Consider the following 21593-nt stretch of genomic DNA (forward strand, 5'->3'; position numbering starts at 1 on the left):
TGTTAAGCTGCTATACAAACATTAAAGTGATCACCCAAAAAGGAACATTTTGTCATCATTCACTCACCCTTTGGTCATTTCAAACCTGTATGGCTTTCTTTCTTCTAGAGAACAAAAAAAACATATTTTAAAGAATGATGCTAACCAAACAAAGGCGGGACCCATTGACTTGCATTGGTTTTGGGTACATACAGTAGAAGTGAATGGGTACTGCTGTTGCGGTTATTTATCTCCAAAATATCTGCAGAAGAAATAAAGTCATTTTGAAATGACTTGAAATGAAGGGGGTGAGTAAACGATGACAGAATTTTCATTTTAGAGTCAACTATACCTTTAAATAGACTTATAGGTATTTGAAAGATATAGGTTTTCAAAGAAATGCAAAGAGGGACAAATATTGTCTATGTAATAGTTTATTTCTAGGAATCTGCATGTCCACGTGTCTCCCCTTCTGTTCATGTTTTATGTTCACCTTCGGTCCAGAACTGACGGTGAGGAACATCGAGGTGCTCTTATCTGTCCTCAAAGCCTTCACATCATCCCCTATGAGGAGCTCTTTTAATGGAATGTCCCTTTATAAAGTACCGATCGGTCCCCTTCTCCAGCGTGACCTATTACACACAACACACGCACTTCTTTGTAGCAACTCAGATTTATGAGTTTCATATGCCCTTAAGAAAGTATACTGCCGTGACAGGCCGAGGTCACGATAGGAGGCCCTGATCAATATTCGAATGAAAAGCCATTCGGGGAAGTTTTAAGGGCTTTTCTCGGCCCACTCCCTCTTCGCGTGTCTCTCTTCCGGGGAAAACATCAGGAATGTATCGATTGCCCGGGTGCAGTAGTTAGTCAGAGGCTATCTCCTTTGACTAACCCTTTAGCACTCTGTCACCTCCTCACCACCGTGATAGATTGTACGTCTCTGGGCCACAGTAATTACACGCAGCTCCGGTCGGGTCATTTATTTCAACACTTTCGCCATTTACCAAAAAATATCCTTTATCTTTGTGACCCAGCGGTTTGCTTTTGCAGCGAAAGCAGAAAGGGGACACATAAAATTCTAGCTCCTGCCCCGGAGCACGATGGGGCATCCGTTACCCAACTCTGCCATAATTCTCTGTCATTTTTTTTTTCTCAGCCTTCATAGGCTTTGACTTAGTTTTTCCCCTTTGTCTCTCTTCCTTTTCATAGTGTTCACTATGTTTAAAAGCATTGTGGATGTAGCAAGTATGCACTTTTTAAGGGGTGACACAAGTGGCTCACTTGGTGTCCTAGGCCAGATATACAAAAACCAAGAAAAATGTTTATAATTTCACAACCAAAAGATATTATAGAGGAATATTCCCAGAATAAATAGGAACTCTATCAGTAATGTGTAATAAGCACCCCAGGGAGTCACCATGTATAAGTATAACTTGTTTCCCAAGTGAAAACAAAATTCAGGAGCAATTAATACCAACTAATATATTTGTTGATTTAGTGTCTGTATTCTGATTCTGTTTAGAACAGTTCATTATCAATTGGCTCTGTAGAAAGTTAGTTAAGTTTATTTATGTCGCGCTTTTTACAGTGTTGCATTGTTTCAAAGCAGCTTTACATGAAAATTAGAAAACACTGAAGGGGAAAATTATTGTAAAGAGTACAAACAGAGAGGACCATCCTAATTAAAGTAATGTTAATGTAATTTGCAGAAGATAATCTAATATAAGCAGTTTCCTGGTGAGCAAGCCAACACGGCGGATAGTTTCCGACAACGGGGATAATAATGGAGGTATAATGAACTGAGAGCAGCCATAACAGTAACTGTAGAAAGAACCTTGAACCCTGATGAATGTACGAAATGCAAATTAAATGACCACAGTAAGTATTCCTTGAATACATACAACGCAGAAAAATGAAACGAAGAGACATTTATTTCCCCCCAACATGTAGCACAGGCCCTCTGTCACTCATGTTATTATCATGTGCTGCACATGACCCCATGTGAGAGACATTAACATCCGCCATCACTGAGCGTCACAGATTATTTCCCTTGCTCCGCATAGAACATCACCACCTTAATCAGACACAGTTGCTCTGATTTCCCCTCTCTCAGATTAATTTCAGACCGCTCGGACTGCCCGGATTTTGATGGAGAGACCCACGTTTTCCCTTCTTCTGCATGACAAATACACAATTCATCTATTCAGTTTTCATAAACACATGGTTTATGGAAATCATACGAAATAATCTCCACGAGAAAGAGCCATTTGAGCGGCGGCAATCGCAGGCATTAATGAAAAAGCCACAAAGAAAGATATGTTCACGCCGACTGTAACTGCATTAATCCACGGGAAAAGGTTATAAATGAGTGCGAGTCGTCTCTAAAGTGCCCAGTGCTGGAGTGATGTATGAAACTTGTGCTCCGTCTGCCCCGTTTGTTATGCTAAAGGTCACATCATTGTCATTTGCATAATCTTCAAGCCAGAAATGAACTCCAGTGTAATATCAGGCCATAATACACACGCCTGCACCGACACATTGGTTTGAAATGATAAACAGGAAAGAAGCCATCATCATTCTTGGAGGAGAATTTTGCCCTCTTAGTAAATGATGTTGCGCTCTTGTGGCAGATTTTTATATTTCTTTAACGGGTTTCTACCCATAAATAGGCCACACAGCTACTCTAATGGTAGAGTTGAATGTGTTTATGTGAATCTTCCATTCTGATGGATGGCAGTCGTTCGGTTAGAATTTCATAGCCACATTGAAAAAATAAACATGTCTGTCTATGGGTATCATAGATGGGGTCCGGGGCTACTAAACATTATTATCATTTAATTTAAAGTGTTTATCTGTTTTTGTGCTCCATACATTGTTTTCAGAATTGTTTGTATTTCTATATTTGTGAGTTTTTCTCACTGTAGTAAATGTTTTCGTGAAAAGTGTAGCCCAGTGGTTCTAAATCTGGCGGCCCCAAAATGTCTCTAGGGGGGTCACATATTTTGTGGCACTTTATGAAATATAGAAATGTATCATCAGAAAATTAAGATCACCAACTGAAAAAAAATATGTTCCGACATTGTATAACTGAATATGTTTTTGGTTTAATTAAAATTTAAGATTATAAGTCTTTATTTGGGGGGCCCTTGCAAAAGGTTTGTCTTATTTCTAATAGTATGAAGTATAAAGATGAAGATCCTTTTTTATATAATTAGGAAAAAATTATTCATGAAGTATATGTGAAAAATGCTCCAGATTATAGTATTCTCCTTGTTTTATGCATCCTGTGTATTTATTTATCTTAATAGACAGATTATCTTCTATTTATATTTATGTCTTTCCCTGATTTTATCTCAATCCTAGAAAATATCTGTTCATTAATAGCATGTTTAGTACCTTAAATCGATGATTTAATCTGTTCACGAACACATTCCCAATCCTTCAGGCGTTACAATCAAGTGCATATTTCGGTACACTTGCTCCTTTAAGTAATTTAGTGCCTGTATTTGCCGCTAAACGCTCGCAGGGTTTTAAAACGCTGCTTGAGTGTGAGACCGATGGCTTTCTGAAGTGTGGCGGCACAAGCCAGCTTCTCTGTTACAGCAACTTCCAAAAAACACCTCATTAATCCCCCCATACACACACACACACACAGTCGCACGCTGAAATTCTCAACACATGGCCCAATTAAATGCTTTGTTTATTATGACACCTCCCTTGAGTCAAGTAGACTTAAAGTGTGGCTTGTTTTATGCAAACCCACAATTTAGGAGCGCAATTGAAGCTTTAAAGAGGAGATTATAAAACATGACCCTCTCCTCTGTTGATTCTTGCTGTCCCTCTGTTTACTGCTCACTCCCCGATCCATTTCCCTTATTCATTAAGCCAATGGGTCGCCATTTGTATTAAACCACATTACGTTTTGCCACCCGTTTATCTTCCGTGTTGGTAAACCGGTTCAGATTTACAGCCGGCGACCCGTCGCTTATACTGGTACCGGGTGAGAAGAAAGACCTCAATTACTCGAACAGACGCTTATAAAAGTCTCTGCTCGTGTTAAATTCTCGCTAAATGTGGTTTACATTAGGCGTGTTTGGAGGAAGGTCTCAAGTGTTGCTTTCGCCGTGCCCAATAAGACGATTCAGACACCCCACTGCCATTTAAGGGTCTGTTTCCGTCATATCTTTTTTACGATCGTACTAATTACTAATTGCGCCCGTGCGGCACAGTCGCATGCGCCCATCCCGAGGTCTATTGTGTTTTGTAATTGTCGTTGTTTCGAGAAGGCGCTGGCACAATTCCTGTTAGAAACCCCCTTTGGAAGGATGAATGGATGGATGGATGAATAATTCATTATTGCTATGAAAACACTTGCTTCGTGGAATGTGCGTGCTGGTTTGGCTGCTGGGATTGATGGCGGCTGGAATACACGCACACACTTCCTTCGCCTTCATTAGGGCTGTATTGTCACGGTGTCTGGACGGCAGCGAAGCCTGCGAGCGTGTTTCCAGCTGCTCGACTAATTGCAGCGGCCAGCGTGGTGTTGTATTGCAGATAAATTGATCTTCTCTGTATCTGTGCTCTCGCAGAGAGTGACAGGTGAGGAGCCCCTTGAATCGGCTCTGGGCCTTTGGTAATCATTTTAATTAATGGACACTGGAAGCCAGCATGATGGAGTGCCTATTTACATGGAGCAAACTATCACATTCAAACAGCTCTCTGCTGCTTAGATAGAAGCAAATCTGTTCACAGACAGACGGCTTGATATGGAGTGAATCTCACCGTCTCTCGCTCTCTCTTTCGTCAAGCAGTGGCTTCTTCCTGTTGTTTAAGTGAAAATATGTCTGTCTGTTGAGTTATTCAGGCTTGAATTTTGGCGTAGGATTGCTAGTATTGCACATTTCTGTACCTTACATTTCCAAATGCAAAATAACGCTAATTTAATAATAATGTAGTGGTCTTCAACGTATAAAGATGGTTGGTTACACAAATTTAAAAGTAATTATCAAAAAACGGAAAACGAAACAAAGTTCGAAACATATCCTGTTGTTTGTATATGGTGTTGTTATGAATTCTCAATTTTCAGCTGCCTCTATATGTAAATATGTATAAGTTATACATGTTAATATGTTCAGAAGTGTGCACTTCTTGCTTTATAATAATAATAATACAATAAATTACACAAACATACAGACACAAAATATGTGTTTATCATAAGGATGACATTTCTTCTTTACTTGTTGTGCACGTGACTGTAGGTTGTACAACAGAAGTGTAAATACTGCAGGCGATAAAATTAAGAGACCGTTCCAAATTTTCATTTTAAATCAGCATTTCTAGATGTATTGTAGTCATTCCAGTCCAGTGTTTGTTGACTTTCAACAAAATCAAACATCATAAGGGACATTAAGTCGTCCAACAACAATTTGAAAGACTGACACAATGAAAAGACGCTTGAAAAATGTGTTAAAAATCAAGGTTATCACATTGAAAAAAAGTTTCCTAAAGACATGTGCACATATTACTGTGGTATTGCTCATAAGTAAATTACTTGAGGTATTTGAGGTCTCAAAAAAAAGAGCAGTTTTTTTGTTATTTTGACCTATTTCTCCAGTTTTCATTTTCTGCAAATGAATGCTATCAGAAAATATTTTGTTATTTAAAATTTGGTATAGGCACAGGCTCCCCGTGACCCGAGGTAGTTCGGATAAAGCGGTAGAAAATGGAATGGAATGGAATTTAAAATTTGGTCATAAAAACGGTCTTTGAAAAGATCTCTTAATTTTTTCCGTGGCTGTATGTCTATTCTATTCTATTCTATTCTATTATAACTCTACTAATGTTCTAATGTTCTGATTTCTCTGGCATCTGTTGTTCATTATTGAACTGCTGTTGTATTTGTATCGTAGACTTGGCTCTTGTCTCATTCATTAGTGATAAGGTGGGTCCATGAGATCCTAACATATCACATCCAACCCAAAGCCCTTCTTTTTTTCTTTCTTATTCAAGTCAGTGGGTAAACATTTCCTTTGAAGCATTTAACAGAAAGGCAGCGCTGTCTGCCGAGCTGTAAATGGTCTCAGAGGAGCTGTGCTTCTCCAGGAAAACTCATGTCTCCCTTTAAATTACATCTCCATTTTCCTGCCTTAAATAAATCAGTTATTAATGTCTCTTATTAGTCGGACCAGAGAGCTCTTGAAGCGTGAGGCTAGAATTGTTTTTATTTTCCCCTTTTAAGCGCTCTCTTAAGCTTTAAGAGGGATGTCTGAACGCACGGAAGAGAGATTTGTACCAAGCCTCTGGCGGTGGACTGATTCGATCACACTTTTGAGAAAATCCCGCACCGCTCAAATACCTCCATTCTTCTTGGCCCCGAACGGCCGAGATTTTAAGTGAGATTTTAAGACGTGTCTTATGCATGCCATTACAGTGCCATTACTATTTCCATAAGTATTTCTGTCTGTTTATATTTCTCCTAGTGTCATTAATTCTGAGAAGACCTCTGTACCCTTCTTTGATTTATCTATTTTCGCAACCCTTTTTAATACTTTCCTTCTTTCTTTTCTCTCCTTTGTGGTATTTTAGGTCATAATAGCGTGTTTGCTGGCAATTGTTAAAGTATGTAAGCGTAAAAAAAGAAGGTGAACACAGGGGAGGGCTCTTAAGTGGCCGTTATCCTGATTTATTTGGCCTGGGTGTGGAGGCCCTGTTGCACGATAAAACTTCTTCTCACTTCTACAGAGCAGAATGGACTTAGAGAGGCATATTTCACCGCGCCTACAGTAAATCAGCTGTTTGACGGATACATAGCCACTGCTAAAGCCATTCGCTGTCGTCCACCCCACCTAGCCCCCCTCTCTCTCTCATTGCATCTCTGAGGATCCACCAGCTCAGACACAGCGATCTGTTTCTCTAAAGAGAGCGTGATCATTCATATTCTTCACTGGAGTACATTTTATCACATCCATCTTTAAAAATCACACATCATTTCTTGAAGACCTAAATCTGCATTTTTGTGTGCGCGTGCGCGTGTGTAATTAATTTATAATGCTGTTCTGTGTTACAGCAGAGAAATGAGCGTAATTCAAGTTTACAAATTATACCCGTCCCTCCCCTCTCGCCTGAAATTAGTTCCTTTTTTCTATTTCAAATTAAGCAAGCTTTTGAGGATTAAACTCATTTGTGCTGCGGGAATGTATTTTCCTCATGCCTCGGGGGGCTAAACATAATGAATATTTGAAGAGATTATTTTAATTAAAGTCCTTTGGATCTAAATGGGGTAATATGTTATATACCATCATTAAAAGTTAACGCTTTCACACACTGGGAGAAAACACACGAGTGGGAAGAAAGAGAGAAATATGAAAGGGAGAGAGAACTGGTTTTTCACGCATTGGTAAAAGGTACAAATTGAGGAGAAAATGGCTGAAGGCTAAGGACATGGAGTCAAAGGCACCCGCTCTCCGCTGCTCTGTTCAGCAGACCTACTGTAAGATGTCCTGCTGGGTCTAAAAATGAGCCTGGAACCGCGGCAGTGTGTGTGTGTGTTTGTGTGTGTGTGTGTGTGTGTGTGTGCTGGATTGCTGTGTCAGCAGGCTGATCTTCAGTGTGATGTATTTAGCTCATCGTACCTTCTTGAGATTCTGGAGAAATCTGGGGCTCTTCTTCCCTATAGCACCAGGTTATGATGTTAGCCCCCAAAGAGTTTTGTGTATTACAACTTCTAAAACGAGAGCACAAATGTATGGTTTTAACAGTTTCCTGCAGTACTTCAGACTGGAGAGATTTTGGATTAATACTATTCTGTCTCCATGATTAGGGCTTGTGTGTATGTTGGGTGACAACAGATAAAATTGGAAATTTAAATTTCAAGTTTAACATTCCTTCTTCTTTTCACTATGAGACTATTTAGAAAAACGTAAATAACACTGGTGCAGAAGCTCTTTAGGTTTCAGATTTTTGTTCACAAATATAATAAATTAGTTGTAGATATTATGTTGGTTGTATTTTGTTATAACTTTTTACTTCGTATTTAATGCAATTAATATGCAATGAAATATTAATATTAAATAATATTAATGTTAATGAAGTATAAAATAAATACTTATTTTACTAGCCGCTAGCCAGACTGTTAACTAACACAGACCGGAAGTTAACTTTGGGCCACGCGCATTCATTCGATGACACGGTCTATAAGTAAAAAAAATCCGTTATTAAACACGTAGGGGCTATACATAATGTATTGTACAGTAAATATATAGCTATATATTACACATAATAAAACCCACTCAAAAGAAGTCTCAAAATAAAGATAGACATTTATTGAATGCCATGTACTGTTTTGTCTAAAACTAAACAAAATATCCCATTTGGAACCATGTTCTAACCAGATGCCAAGCCATAACTTATTCTTTTTCTTCTAAAATATAACCACTGTCGGTCAACGTGTATCGCCATTACGGCTCGTTAGAAAAAATTGAGAAGATCCCTTATATTGTGTTGCGTTGCATCTACACAGGACACGGTGTCAACCTTTCCTCGGTTTCTACACTTTGCAATGCCGCAACACAAGGCCTGTATTATACAGCTCTGCCTTTGCCACTTCTCATTGCATCGGCTAATTGCTAACATATGTGCCTTTCTCTCTCTCTCTATCGCCCTCTTCGTCCCACTCTCTTCCTTTCGCCAGCAGACCGCTGGAGTTCTGGCGCCTGGACTACTGGGAGGATGACCTGAGGAGACGTCGACGCTTCATCAGGAACCCGTTCGGGTCCTCTCACTCTGGGGCTACGCTCAAGGCTGCAGCAGAGCATGGTGGGTAAAATAGTCACATACTATCATCTGTTTACACTCTGGTGTTTACAGGTACACGACTGTAAAAAGAAGACACCATAAACCCTTTTGAGGTCAACATACCTTAGAAAAAAATATTGTCGTAGGCTTACCGTGTTTAATCACTAAAGTTAGTATCCTCCAGATATTTGTCTCTCGGATAATATTATGACAGTAATTCCCCGCTAATTTGTTTATATACTGCTTACGTTCCTCTTATTAGCTCAGGTATTTAAACACGGCTTAGTGTTCTGTCTCCTAGTGCTGCTACATTGTCACTGTCTTTTCCTTTTCTCTCATGCACATCAGCGGCTGGATTTACAGGTAAGAGGAGTTGTAAAGCTACTGTAATAAGAAGTAGCGGTAGAGAGCTTTTGTGTTTTGTGCTAGGACTAGATGTGTGTGCACTGCTCTCATAAAACCTGAGACTCACAGAATCCATGCTGTGTGTTACCGTTAGATACATAACAACTATAGCTCACAGCAGGGGGCAAACTAGAGAACTACTTTTGCAATTTACTTTTTATTGAAAGTCTAAGTTGCTGAATTGTGCTAGTAAAATTAATACGATAAATTTGGTGGAGTACGAAAAAATCTGTAAAAGTCGTTGGTGAAGTGCAGTTCACTCCCATACAAAGATCTTGCTGTGAATTTCATTTTCTTTTGCGACTAATAATGAGAAATGAATGCATATTTGTTTAATTATTCCCTGATGAACTAATAATTCAAAACACAGGCCTTAAATTGTTTCGGAGTTCGAAATTATTTGATGCATTCAAAATTTGCGTAATATATGGCATATCATTTTTTCTCATTTTGTCTAATTTTTTCATAATGCATTTTCTCTCAAATATTTTTCAATAAATTAGCCTGCTAAAAATATGCATTATATGCCTAATAATAAAAGCCACAAATTGATAACATAATGAGGTTATTTATAACAATGCCATCACAAGTAAAGCTTACTGAGGTTATTAAACCTCCTCAAAAAGTTTAATAACCTTATTCAGGGGCTTGTGTTACTTCTCCCGTCTTTACGATAGATTTTTGTGTTTACAAATATAAGTTTAAAATAGATCTATTTATCTCTCTGTTTTCCTTGTTGTGTTAAAGTGGAGCACTGCTCTGTCATTCCATTCAGCAAAATGTTTGGCAGACACCGCCTAACGCTTTACTCCTGATAAGTTTTTAGCCACACTCACAGATAGTAGGCTTTACAATCGCACCATTCAGCACTTGGACTTGAGCAGCTTAACCTATTGCACCCTTCAAAAACAGGGCCATTTCTTCGAGAAAATGTCTCCAATATGTCAGCGGTTAGTCCCCCCTCAGAATGACAGAGGTTCTGTAGACAAATGACCAATGTGACAGAAGTCAATAAGAATGTGATCTAAAAGCAATAAGTGTTCAGAATCCCAGCATCCTCTGAGACCGATGTGCTGCCCTAATGGTCATAATATGCAGCTGGAAGAAGGGCCCTGAGGGGACCCAATGATTTCTCTTTCTCTGCTCCTGTCTTCCACTTTTCTTTCCATCCATCCCTCTTTCTTTAGCAAACTTGGTTAAGTTCAAGTGTTCCTTGAGGAACACTTTGGGTGCCCTTTGAATGGAACCTAAAACTTTGAGGCCTTAAAGCTCTTCATTATATTCAAATGCTTCCCCGGTGACTATCCGGTGCAGGAAATAATCAATCCATCCATCAAGTATTTATGTGCATATTATTCGTCCTACAGGGGGTGACGTTCTGCTAAAAATCTAAACAGGACAAATAGAGAAGCGGTTGTTATGACTCAAGTGCATATTTCATTAATACCTATTCATAAAGTTTCTTAAATGAACTCATTTCACAAGAACAGTAAGATATTCTAAAAAGTTTATCAATGCTTTTAAAGGGATGGTTCACCCAAAATGACAATTCTGTCATGAATTACTCGCTCTCTAGTTGTTCTAAATTTCCTTCTTTGGTTGAACACAGAGAAAGATATTTGTAACCAAACAGTTCCTGTCCCCCATTGACCACCATAGTAGGAAAAATTACAATGGTTGTCAAAAGTGGCCCATACCTGTTTGCTGTCCTACATTCTTCAAAATATCTTCTTTTGTATTCAACAGAACTAAACAAATATACAATTTGTCCTACTATGGTAGTCAATAGGTTCCTAGGACTGATTGGTTATAAGCATTCTTCCAAATATCTTTCTCTGTGTTTACCAGAACAAAGACCTTTTTACAGATTTGGAAGAAATCGAGGTGAGTCCAAAATGGCCGATTTTTTTTTTTGGGTGAACTATCCCTTTAAAATGAATGTTTGCCTGTCCCCGCCCTCATTTATAGAGGGCTTGTGTCTTTCTGCTGACCCTAAATTTGTTGCGGAAGTGGGACAAAAGACTTGGGCCAGGATCTCATGTTTTAAACAGAGTACAAGGGTCATATCTGGCTGTGATTATTCTCATGATGTGTGGAAGAGAACGTCAGACTTAAAAAGATAGACGATTTTGTGCCATTAACATTTTCAGACATCTCTAATAGACTCATATTTTGTTCAAACCATGATTTAGCATATTACATCATATGTTGAAGACATCACCGTACATGTCATTTGTTCTAATGACATATTCCAGCATTTGAAAGAACCATTTCGTGTGATTAATATAGAAAGGCTGGCTTACAACTTCTTATCACTCAAAATATATCAGCATATCAAAGCTCCTGTTTCTCGGCATACTTAATCGTGATCATTCATCACCAGCTTGGAAAGAGTGATCTGATTTACACCCATAACACAGATGCTTGGTAAGATTTGGAATGATATTTATTGCCGGGAAAGCGCCATCTTTCTGGGGATTGATTTTGCCAGGTGGGGGCTCGGATGTTTGGGAACTGAAAGGAGTGTAAATACCTTAAGACTGATGTTTCTGTTTTCGTGATCAATAAGCACCTCCGTGCTTCACTCCTGGCTGCACTCTTGTTAAAAACAAATTTGTTAATTCTGACAATTTAATTGCTTTGCCTCACTTTGGCCTTTGGTTGCATATAAATGAGCATTTGAACCTGCGTGGAAAAGGAAAGCGGGGCTTGTAAGTATAATGCAACTGCATGTATTTACACTAGCTTTGCTGAATGAGGGGAATGAATGAGCTTTTTAAGTAAAGCTGATGTCTGGATGTAATCCTACAACATGGGTTTTCGCGTCATTAAGGGGCACTGGTAGTTTTTCACTCCAGTTTAACACTTAGTAGTTTTGAGTCTTGTGTTGTGGGTTTCCAAGTAGTGCACATCATTATTAAATTAATAGTTTACCACCCCAAAAAAAGAGTGTGTGTGCCCTGCGATGGGTTGGCACTCCATCCAGGGTGTATCCTGCCTTGATGCCCGATGACTCCTGAGATAGGCGCAGGCTCCCCGTGACCCGAGGTAGTTCGGATAAGCGGTAGAAAATGGATGGATGGACCACCCCAAAAAAATAAAAAAAATGTACTAACCATTTTATCATCTCAAACGTGTAAGGCTTTCTTCTGCAAAATTCAAAAGAAGATATTTAGTAGAATGTTGGTCACAGAAAACCATTGACTTGCATTGGGTAGTGCATGGATTCCGCTGTTGTTCGGCTACCAACATTCTCCAAAATATCTTCTTTTGTGTTCTGCAAAAAAGTCATACATGTCAATACGTCATTTGTAAATTATGACATAATTTTTTTTTGGGTGCACTATCCCTTTAAGTGGACACTATCATGGGTGAAAATATACATTCCACTTTTTCAATTGCACATACTGATACATTTCAGTATTTATTTATTAAAATTTTGAAAAGAAATGCTAGTTTAGTTTTAATTTTAAAACATTTTTCTGTACATATTCGATTGTCCTGTATGAAATTGTCCTGTACATATTTACACGTTATTTTATTAGTGTTGTACAAAGGTTTGTTCCTTGTTTATTCTGTATAATATGCTACATTTATTTTAATTTTGTTTGATGTTAGGAGCATTTCTTGCATTTAAAATCTCCATCTGGACACGTTTTCAAGTTTATCGTATATAGTACTGTGTTATTTTGGGCCCGGTTTATTAGCCTGAATTCGTCCCCGAGCACTGGATGTGAAACTAGCTCGCATTCGTAAATAAATGTTAGTAAATATTATCTCGAGCAAATGTACAAAAACATGTTTTTCCGTCAGATCCTTGTGTCCACTCTGCATGGTGTGAACACACAGGCATGTGGTATGTATTAGTAGGCTGGTAGTAATTTCACCGCTGCTAACTACAAATTCTCTTGGGAGAGTTAATTACAGGAAGACCGGTCTAAATATCAGTTCGCCAGCATACTTTCCATGACAAGAGATTTCTTTGCTCTGCTTTTTTAATGGTTTACGGCTCTATTTATAAAGACTTGTCTCAGGGTTTTGCTTCAAGTGCAAATACAAACCCCCTCAGGTGATGTATCTGGAGAGAGGGGGCAAAGGTCACGCGGCTCTGCGTCCACTCTGGTCAGAAGTGGAAACCGTGCCGCTCCGCTAGCCCTACAGACAGCGCGTTCCAAAGCAGTCTGATGAGAGACTGCCCCGTTTCACCTCTTTCTGTTTATATATATGAAGGATTGCCTTTGTGTCTACTGTAGACCCGGTTCTGCCCCTCACCACTGGGGAATGCAGGGCTCTGTAAATGTTTACAGATTACCATTTTTCTTAAATAATCTATGCATAACCTCAAGTCATGTACAGTTGAAATCAGAAAGAGCCTTCTCATTAACTTCACATTTTTGTCAGGGATAAGCCTGGTGTATGGAGCAAAATAGACTGCCTGTTGCTTTCTGTTTAATCGCATTGATTTTTTTCCCTTTTGTAAGAGAAGAAAGCAGTTCAGTTATTAGTCATATTAAATGTTTAACTATTATCTATAAAGCAATTAAATAAAAACTCAAGGGTACTATGATCTGGTGAAATTTTGATTTTATTGTTTTGAAGAATTCAACAAAAGTCTCTTTTTTTTAAGGAAATCCTGCTGGTTTTGGTATTTGTTTTGGAGTTGAAATATGGCATACATTTTTTTTACTTTCTTTATAAATAAGTTATAGTTTTAGTATTATAAATAAGCTATAATAGCTGAAAATAACGCTAATGAAAGTTTTGTAACAGTTTTGTAATTAAATGTAGGCCCTGTTATAAAAAAAAGTAAGCACACTTAACAAACAAACTTTTTTTGTTTCGAGTTAAAAATGACTACCACGTGTTTATTTATTGATCAGAATTTTGATTACATCTTAAATTATTCATTTCGTATTTTAGTAAGAAAAAACTTTGTTTTATTTACATATGTAAACGTGCCCGTTTTTGCGCAGTCATGCATGAAAGATTACGTTTTGTTTCGTTGTCTTCAGCTCCAGAAGAAGACGTGCTGAAAGGCAAACAGTCCATCAGGAGTTCAGTGATGGGGAATCAGAACTCAGAGAGTGAGCTGCTCCTGGAAGACGACGACACACTCTCATCGCTCGATGACAAAGAGCTGGAGAACCTCACAGGTGAAGTAGCCAACACCTCATCTACTTCAGTACGCTTGCAATGCAACGTGCCAAACTGGAAGGTTGTAGAAAGCTGTCGCGGCGCGCACTTTAATGTGGCGACCTCGCTGGTTATGGGAGCGTTTTCGAGATGTATTGTTAATGAGCGGATCGCGTCATTATCTGAGGCAATGCTTTCTCATTAGCGGCCTGGGATCAGGTTAGATCTGAGAGGAGGCTGAACGCAGCGCCCACACGAATGAACAAGGCCAACTAGAGTCTGCAGTGATCTGGGAATGAGTTTCTGCTCTAAAAATATAAATCGATGTTAATATAAAAATATGAATAATACGCACTTGTGTTTACAAATTATGTAAATACGTTTGAGCTAAAATATTAGGCTAATGAAAACGTCGAGCAATAAATGTCTGATTATTGAGTCAACGCGATTTTGTGTTTAGAGTATTGCAGCATAACCCGTTTGTAGGCCTACTTTAAGAAATAAAATTACATAAGGGTTAAAATGTCATTATCAACTCTATCGACGGTCGGTTTTAAACTGTTTGTATAAAAAACTACATTTATCTGATTTTTTTAGCATTTATGTTCTCTATAGATTCTTGATCTCATATGTGCTGGCAGTCAGCCTTATAATAAAAGACAGTCCCTCTCAAATAAAGCGCAAATTATCGCGGAGATCCGCGTCGTTGGCCATCATCCATTTGGCAAGCGGTTTGATTCAGGTGTAATTGCACGTGTTCCGGTTTAACGGGAAAATGTTGTTTTTCCCCGGATTACATGCTGATGAACATATCTGATCGTACCATCCGTTCGTGAATTGAAGGGTGCTTGGGGAAATTAAACGTGGGTTTCTGGTCGTTCCGACTGCCGCGGCTTTGCGCATGTAAAAAGAGGCAGAAATTCCCCAGAGCGGCCGTTCAGCATTGTCATGCTGGCATAAATTAAGATTGATGACAGATTAAACCCAAAGGCCGCAATCAATGCGCGCTGATTGACAGCGGATTTCAGCGCTTTTTGACAACCTCCACTATAGTGTTTCTGACGGATGAATCTCTTAAATATGTCATTGTGCACAGGATAATCCTATTTGTGGATTCGTTTCGTGAATTGGATTATAGTAGTTTTAATATTATTATTAAGTTGGATTTTTAATTAATAAATTATTTTATTTATTATTTAATGAGTATATATTTTAGTTGTTAAAAACGTTTTCACATAAAACCATTTAAAGGTTGTTAAAATGATGCATGCAGTATCATATATATTTTAGCATTATTCAAAATAAGAATTTTACATTTTTTTAAACATAGTTTATGTGTATTAAAACAAAACATTTATAACAGCCTGATCATTTAACAAATTTATATAATTAAAAAACTCTATTGAATCAAATTCACGTTTTTTTCAAACTCAATAAAATTAAGGATATTATATCACCGAGTAAATGTGCACCATTGTTTAGTTTATGTGTACAAGTAACTGTATTCCTTTGAAGGAAGTTGTATGGGAAAGGCAGTAGAGAATTGGACAGGCATGTACACACACACACACACACACACACAAACTAACCGCTGTCCACGGCATTCCACAGGGCCTGTTAACCTGAGCACCAGCGCACAACTGGTTGCACCCGCTGTGGTTGTAAAAGGCACGCTGTCCATCACTGCCCTGGAGTTATACTTTGAGGTGGATGAGGAAGACCCAAGCTTTAAGAACATTGATCCCAAGGTAAGAAACAGCACTGTCCTACTCCTCAAAATGGCTCACAGTGTCCCATAAACGGCACGCTCAAAAAGTGCTCTAGCTTGACAAAATTCCTTTATTGCACATTGACAATATCAGCATATGGTGTTTCTACTTTGCCACACTTTGTGTCCTCAGTTTGTAAGTGTTGACTATTTTTATCTCATTATGTTAATCTTAAAGATAACCAGGCCAGATCATAACACAGAGTCTGCTTCCAGTTTACGGATAGAGAAGTGTGCTGCTTGCTCATTCCCCATAACATGCTGCATGTGGTACGATTGTTCACAACATGTGGGTCAAGTGTTACTTTTGAGCACCACTGGTTTGAAAAAGAACAGTCATACTTAGTATCCTGATTATTGAAGGCTTGAAGAGTATTTCTAAATTAGGCCACATTCTTCTGAATCCTCAAGTGACTATTTTTTATTTTGAAGGTGAAAGAATGAATGAGAAGTATTGACAATGTGTATCTGCTTTAATTGACACGATTTTCACTTAACGCGTTTAATAAAGTCACCTTCTTAAAAGCTTCATTAATAGTAATTTTCCATTTTTTTATGTTCAGCTTTTTTGCAATAACATAATCTATATATTTATGTATTTACTTTGTTTGCAAAACATGTCTAAACACTTTCGAAATGCTTCCAGTATGCTGTTTTATTTCTTTAAAATAATTGTTTAGTAGTCTTATACATATTATTTATTGAAATATGTGTAACAATCACAATAAAAACACCATGTCTATTCTAAGTTTTTAATTACTTATTAAGATTTCAAGAGGGAGTAAACGATAATTATAATCACAATTCTATAATATCGAATATAATAATGTAGAATAAATGCAGTGTATCAATCTTAAAAAATGTATATTGCATTTGACGCCAAATTAGTCTAAAAAGAAGTGCAACTGTTGTTGTTGTTATGTGAGAGAAATCGTATGTTTACATTTTATTTTATTATTTTTTATTTTCCTATATATGTAGCCGTGTCAGTGGTCTTTGTTGTTTAACAAAGTGCTGTGAATTTTTTAATATTAACATGTATCTTGTAGTTTTACTCAACTATTTTTCTCAATGCAACAGGGCCACTCTTATTATCTGTTATTATTACGTTTCTAATAATTTAAATTATAGCGAAACACACTGCCCTGCATGATATAAATTCAACAATTGTTTTTTTAAGCAACGAAGACGATTGTATTTATGTGTTCGCTCTTGTATTACAACCCCATCAACGTCAAAAGCTTTGTCTTAAAATTCAGTAATGACAAATGCCAAGTTTAAATTTCATCGTGTCATGGTTTTATTACGTTTCAATTTTCGATCACATCATGAAAATAATTGAACTTGGCACGCTACATTTTGTAATTCGTATTTAAAGATCTTGTGCATATATTTAAATAAAATTTTCACTTTGTGAAAACAGTTCAAACAAACAACAAAATCATTACACTTATCTTGAAATGTACCTTCTTGTCTCTTGCAAAGTCCCGTTTGAGGCTTGACAAATTCAAACGCTTCGGGATCTTTTTCCTACGATCTTTTTAATCATTTATTCTTGGTTTCATTATTTTAAGAGCACCGAGATCACAGTCTCTCCACTTTCAGTGTTGCGATCCCAAACGTACCGTTCATTTTCAACGACATAAAATGTCTTTAGTTTTTATTGAGCATTTTACAGTTTATCCAAACTTTTAGCATTAGTGAGGATTTCTCTCGCCAGTCTCCAGGTTTGTTTGGCCGCTGTCTCCAGGGCCGAGTGTGGTCTACCCTGAAACAGGTCTAGATTGGGTAAGAAGTAATGCGGGCACCGGCGGCACTGCAGACAGGAGATGAGCTGAAGAAGGATACCGTTCAGACGGTCGCCCAGGCACGACTCATCCCAGTCGGTCTCCCGCGGGTGTTTCTCGCACTCGTACAGCAGCAGGGTCTTCATGTGGTAGTTGTGTAGCGGCTGTCCCGGCAGCTCGAGGTGTCGGTCACGGAGAGTCTTTAGAATAGAGAGACACTTCTTTCTGCAGCCAGACATCAGAAGCCTGTTCTCGGCCTCGCCAAACTGCAAGACCCAGGCGTCGCTCTCCGCCGAGCTCTGTTTGCCCGTTAACGAGTAGCACTCTTTGGAGAGAAGGTTAAAGCCCTCCGCTTTCACCTCCGCCACTCGGTTCGGCCCGGGCCACGGGATGTGAGGCATGGGCCATTGGGCGGCACTCCTAGGCCAGATGCCCGTGCACTTGAAGGCCGGGGTGATCTGCACCACGTACCTCTCCCGAATGCGCAGTTTCACTTCGCTCGTGTCCGCCACCATTTTAACCACGTCCCGATAGCTGCATTTATCCACGGCCTGAGCCACCAGGGTCTGGAAGCGTGAGCGGATCTTTCTGGCAGATAGATAACCGGAGGCGGTGATGAACTCCACCCACAGAGACATGCTCCTCTTGCGGCCGTCGCTGAGTTTGAGCACGGCGCAACCCGGCAGCGATCCGTCATCCACGAAGTTAAAGACTCCCATTTGGTTCAGGTAAAGCACGACCTCGAACTCGTTGGGTGCGATGACCTCCATGCCCTCATAGCGCGCGTCTATCTCGCTGAGCGAGCTGATGAAACGGGGCTCTTGGACCTCCACCTCCTTCAGCACATCCGACACCACCTTACACACTTCTCGAATGGTCTTGGCGATGGCCGCTTTGCGCGCTTGGCATCTCTCGTTGTAATATTTATTAAGCTGGTAAACCAGCTTTGCCTGCGTTGCGATCATATTTGGGCACAGATCCGGACTGTACACCGGAGTTTCGCAATACGCCGATGGATCCAATGCTTACCGGTGAAGCCAGAGGCACAACTCCCAGCAAAAAAAGAAGAAAAAAAGCAGTGATGAAGTTTGCGCCCACGGCGGATGGACGTCAAGTTTGAGGCAGGAAGCAGATCGAGATGCAATGCAATACAACTCTACTTTTCCAAGTCAACTTGAACAGGTTTTGAGGGCGCTGGGTCTCCAAGCCTGTATCAGCTGTAGGATAAATCTCCGATCGTCATGTCATCATCTTTTTCACTTGCGTTTGCGCATGAAAACTGTGCGCCACTGTGCAGTTGCCGAGACTCAGCCGTGAGTGCTGGAATTGTTTAGTTTATGAATGGTCCTCTAGCTGGAGTGAAAGGGGTCGGGCTTCTGATCCTAACCAATCAACGGACGAGCTGTCAGTAGGATCGGCCAATGGCCGCATCGGTGCGCTGGAGAGACTCTCTCCTCCTGAACATCCTGCGCTGGAGCCCCGGCGCCTCCAGGTTAGGATATACAGACGGCATTTGTAGCACATATTTTACCTAAAGCGTTCGCTTTCGGTAAACTACATGAAATTAATTTGACATGTTGGGAGTTCTCACTGTGTGTACATTTCTTCGTGGCGTAGTAAGCGAAGCGGAGTAAGATAAGGCGATATAGCATATCATAAATAACATGATCTAAATCGTGTTTATTTTTTTTGTTAATTGAAATAGTTTTCGTCTTTAGTCACCTGGCTGCTGTTTGATTTGCGTTTACGGTTATCGTTTGGGTCTTACTGCTGCACGATTGTTAACGCTGCATTGCAAGTATTGCAGTCGTCAAACATCTATTGACCCTCTACTGAGAGCGCTCATATGGATCAGATATGCTGTGTGATTTGGCTTTGTCGTGGTGGTGAACCTTCTGTAGTATTTACAGAACCTACTGATTAAAATTGCTCTCATGTTCTTCAGTTTGTCAGTTGTCTTCAGTTATAAGGATGTCTAATATCTATTCATGCGCGCACCTTATAGCCTATTTTCATAAGATGTGCAGAGATTTATTTTGACATTCTCTTTATACGTTTAACATTTATATAACTTGGAATTTCCGGTAAATTCAGAAGTTTAATTACACGTGTTGCAATACCTTCTGTTTCGGGTTATTTTGGTGTTATTGCAATTAAAAGCAAGTCTCTTGAAGGGGCTTGAAATGAATTGGGGTTTAGAAACGCATCAGTGGAGTTGTAAGAGCAACATGCACGTGCTGTTTAGAGAAGGTATTTATGATTAAATTTCTATATAATCCCTTTATAATTACAGTACATTAACTGCTTTTAAAAAGAAGGTATAAAGGGAAAATGCTTAGAAAATTATTAGGTCAACTTAATTTATGTTATTGAAAAGCGAAATTAGATTTCAAACGTTTCCTTGTTTACAAAACGTATTCATAAATTAAATACTTTTACTTAGTTTTACGTTGTTTTCAGTGTTTTATTTATTTAATTTTCTTTTTTCCGTGCTAAAATTATCTGTTCTTTTTAATTACCTTTATACGTTTCTATTCGTTCGCTTAATTCTTTGTTGTCTTAAACATATTTATATTATTTTTCTTCATGTTTTCATCTCCATCGCTGCTTTGTGCTCACAGGAGTTATGAGAATCTGAGCTGCGTCTCTTTGGCAGCGAAGCGCGTTGAAGATGAATAATTTAGAGAGGAAGATTGTTTGGCGTGGTAATTGAAGTCTCTTATCAAGCTAGACTTCATGTTTCATGAGTTAAAGTCTTATCACAGCTCGTCTTAACGACAGGCTTACGGGGAAGTCTAAAATAGGGTGCTTACGTGCAGACTGAGCTAAATGAAAGGCCATTCGCTCAGACGCTCAAATGCTCAAATATCGATCCGTCGCAACTGCGTGCTTTACAGTGGGGCAAATGAATGTCTGTGAGTGTGTGCTGTTAAGCCGATTTGAGAGCCCACTGGTCATTTTTTGTTATTTTTATTTGGAGTAAAACTCCGTTTGTTAGAGTTACGACGAGTAAATGATCTTTCGTTATACATTTTCGTTAAAGGTTCCTTACACAAACGTCAATAATGTTTGATTTTACGTTGCCGCAATTATTTATTTATTTTATAGTTTCCAAGAGTCCTGCGTCACCTATATTGCATTGATGTGATGTGTAAGAAAAATAGTTTAGAAGTTGTTAAAAGTTAATGGTAGCACATTGAATATCATGTTATTTGTAATCTCTGCCTGAAACTGTTTCAAGAAAACGGCAATGTTTCCTAAATGTTTCATTTATGATACTTTGATGTGAAAATAGAACTTATATTAATATTATTTTCATTTTTTTGTACAACCTATTTTTTATTCATTTCCACCGAATGCTATCAGATAAGTTATTTGAATTTCAGTTTAATAAGTTTGAATAAGTTAATTCTGAGACATAATTAATCACATTCATCTAATAGTCTTTTATATTATTAATAGATTCATTCTTGTTTTTATCTTGTCCTTCTTAGTAGGGATTGGCTTGCAATAAAGTTAAATTCATAGTTAATTTTTAGGACAAATGTGCTGAAGGTTAGAGGCAATGGGAAGACATCAGATTTATTTGCAAGGACTTCAAAAAATGATAAAGCTTTTTTGCAGTTTTGTCAGATTTTTTCTTTTTCTATATTTTTTAAATATGCAGAACAAGAAAAATAGGAAATTGCTCATTTATTCAAGGCCCCAAAGGAGAATGTGAAACA

At 38.6% G+C, this 21593-nt stretch overlaps 2 protein-coding genes across 4 annotated transcripts in view; one reads left to right on the plus strand and one right to left on the minus strand.

The window, feature by feature from the left end:
* lrba (LPS responsive beige-like anchor protein) overlaps positions 1–21593 on the plus strand; it is a 212073-nt gene that overhangs the window by 114255 nt on the left and 76225 nt on the right. For 2 of the 3 annotated variants that reach the window (XM_056738897.1, XM_056738916.1), the window contains exons 37-39: positions 8672–8796; positions 14193–14333; positions 15925–16061. In XM_056738897.1, coding sequence (XP_056594875.1) covers positions 8672–8796; positions 14193–14333; positions 15925–16061 — 403 coding nt within the window. The remainder of the gene's footprint in view (positions 1–8671; positions 8797–14192; positions 14334–15924; positions 16062–21593) is intronic. The other variant, XM_056738906.1, reaches the window with a different exon arrangement.
* mab21l2 (mab-21-like 2) lies at positions 16990–19167 on the minus strand. Its single transcript, XM_056738928.1, has one exon. It carries the CDS (start codon positions 18831–18833, stop codon positions 17754–17756), a length of 1080 nt encoding a protein of 359 aa, XP_056594906.1. The 5' UTR covers positions 18834–19167; the 3' UTR covers positions 16990–17753.

Source organism: Triplophysa dalaica, chromosome 2 (assembly GCF_015846415.1).
Source record: "Triplophysa dalaica isolate WHDGS20190420 chromosome 2, ASM1584641v1, whole genome shotgun sequence".
In the NCBI taxonomy this organism is placed as follows: Eukaryota; Metazoa; Chordata; class Actinopteri; order Cypriniformes; family Nemacheilidae; genus Triplophysa; species Triplophysa dalaica.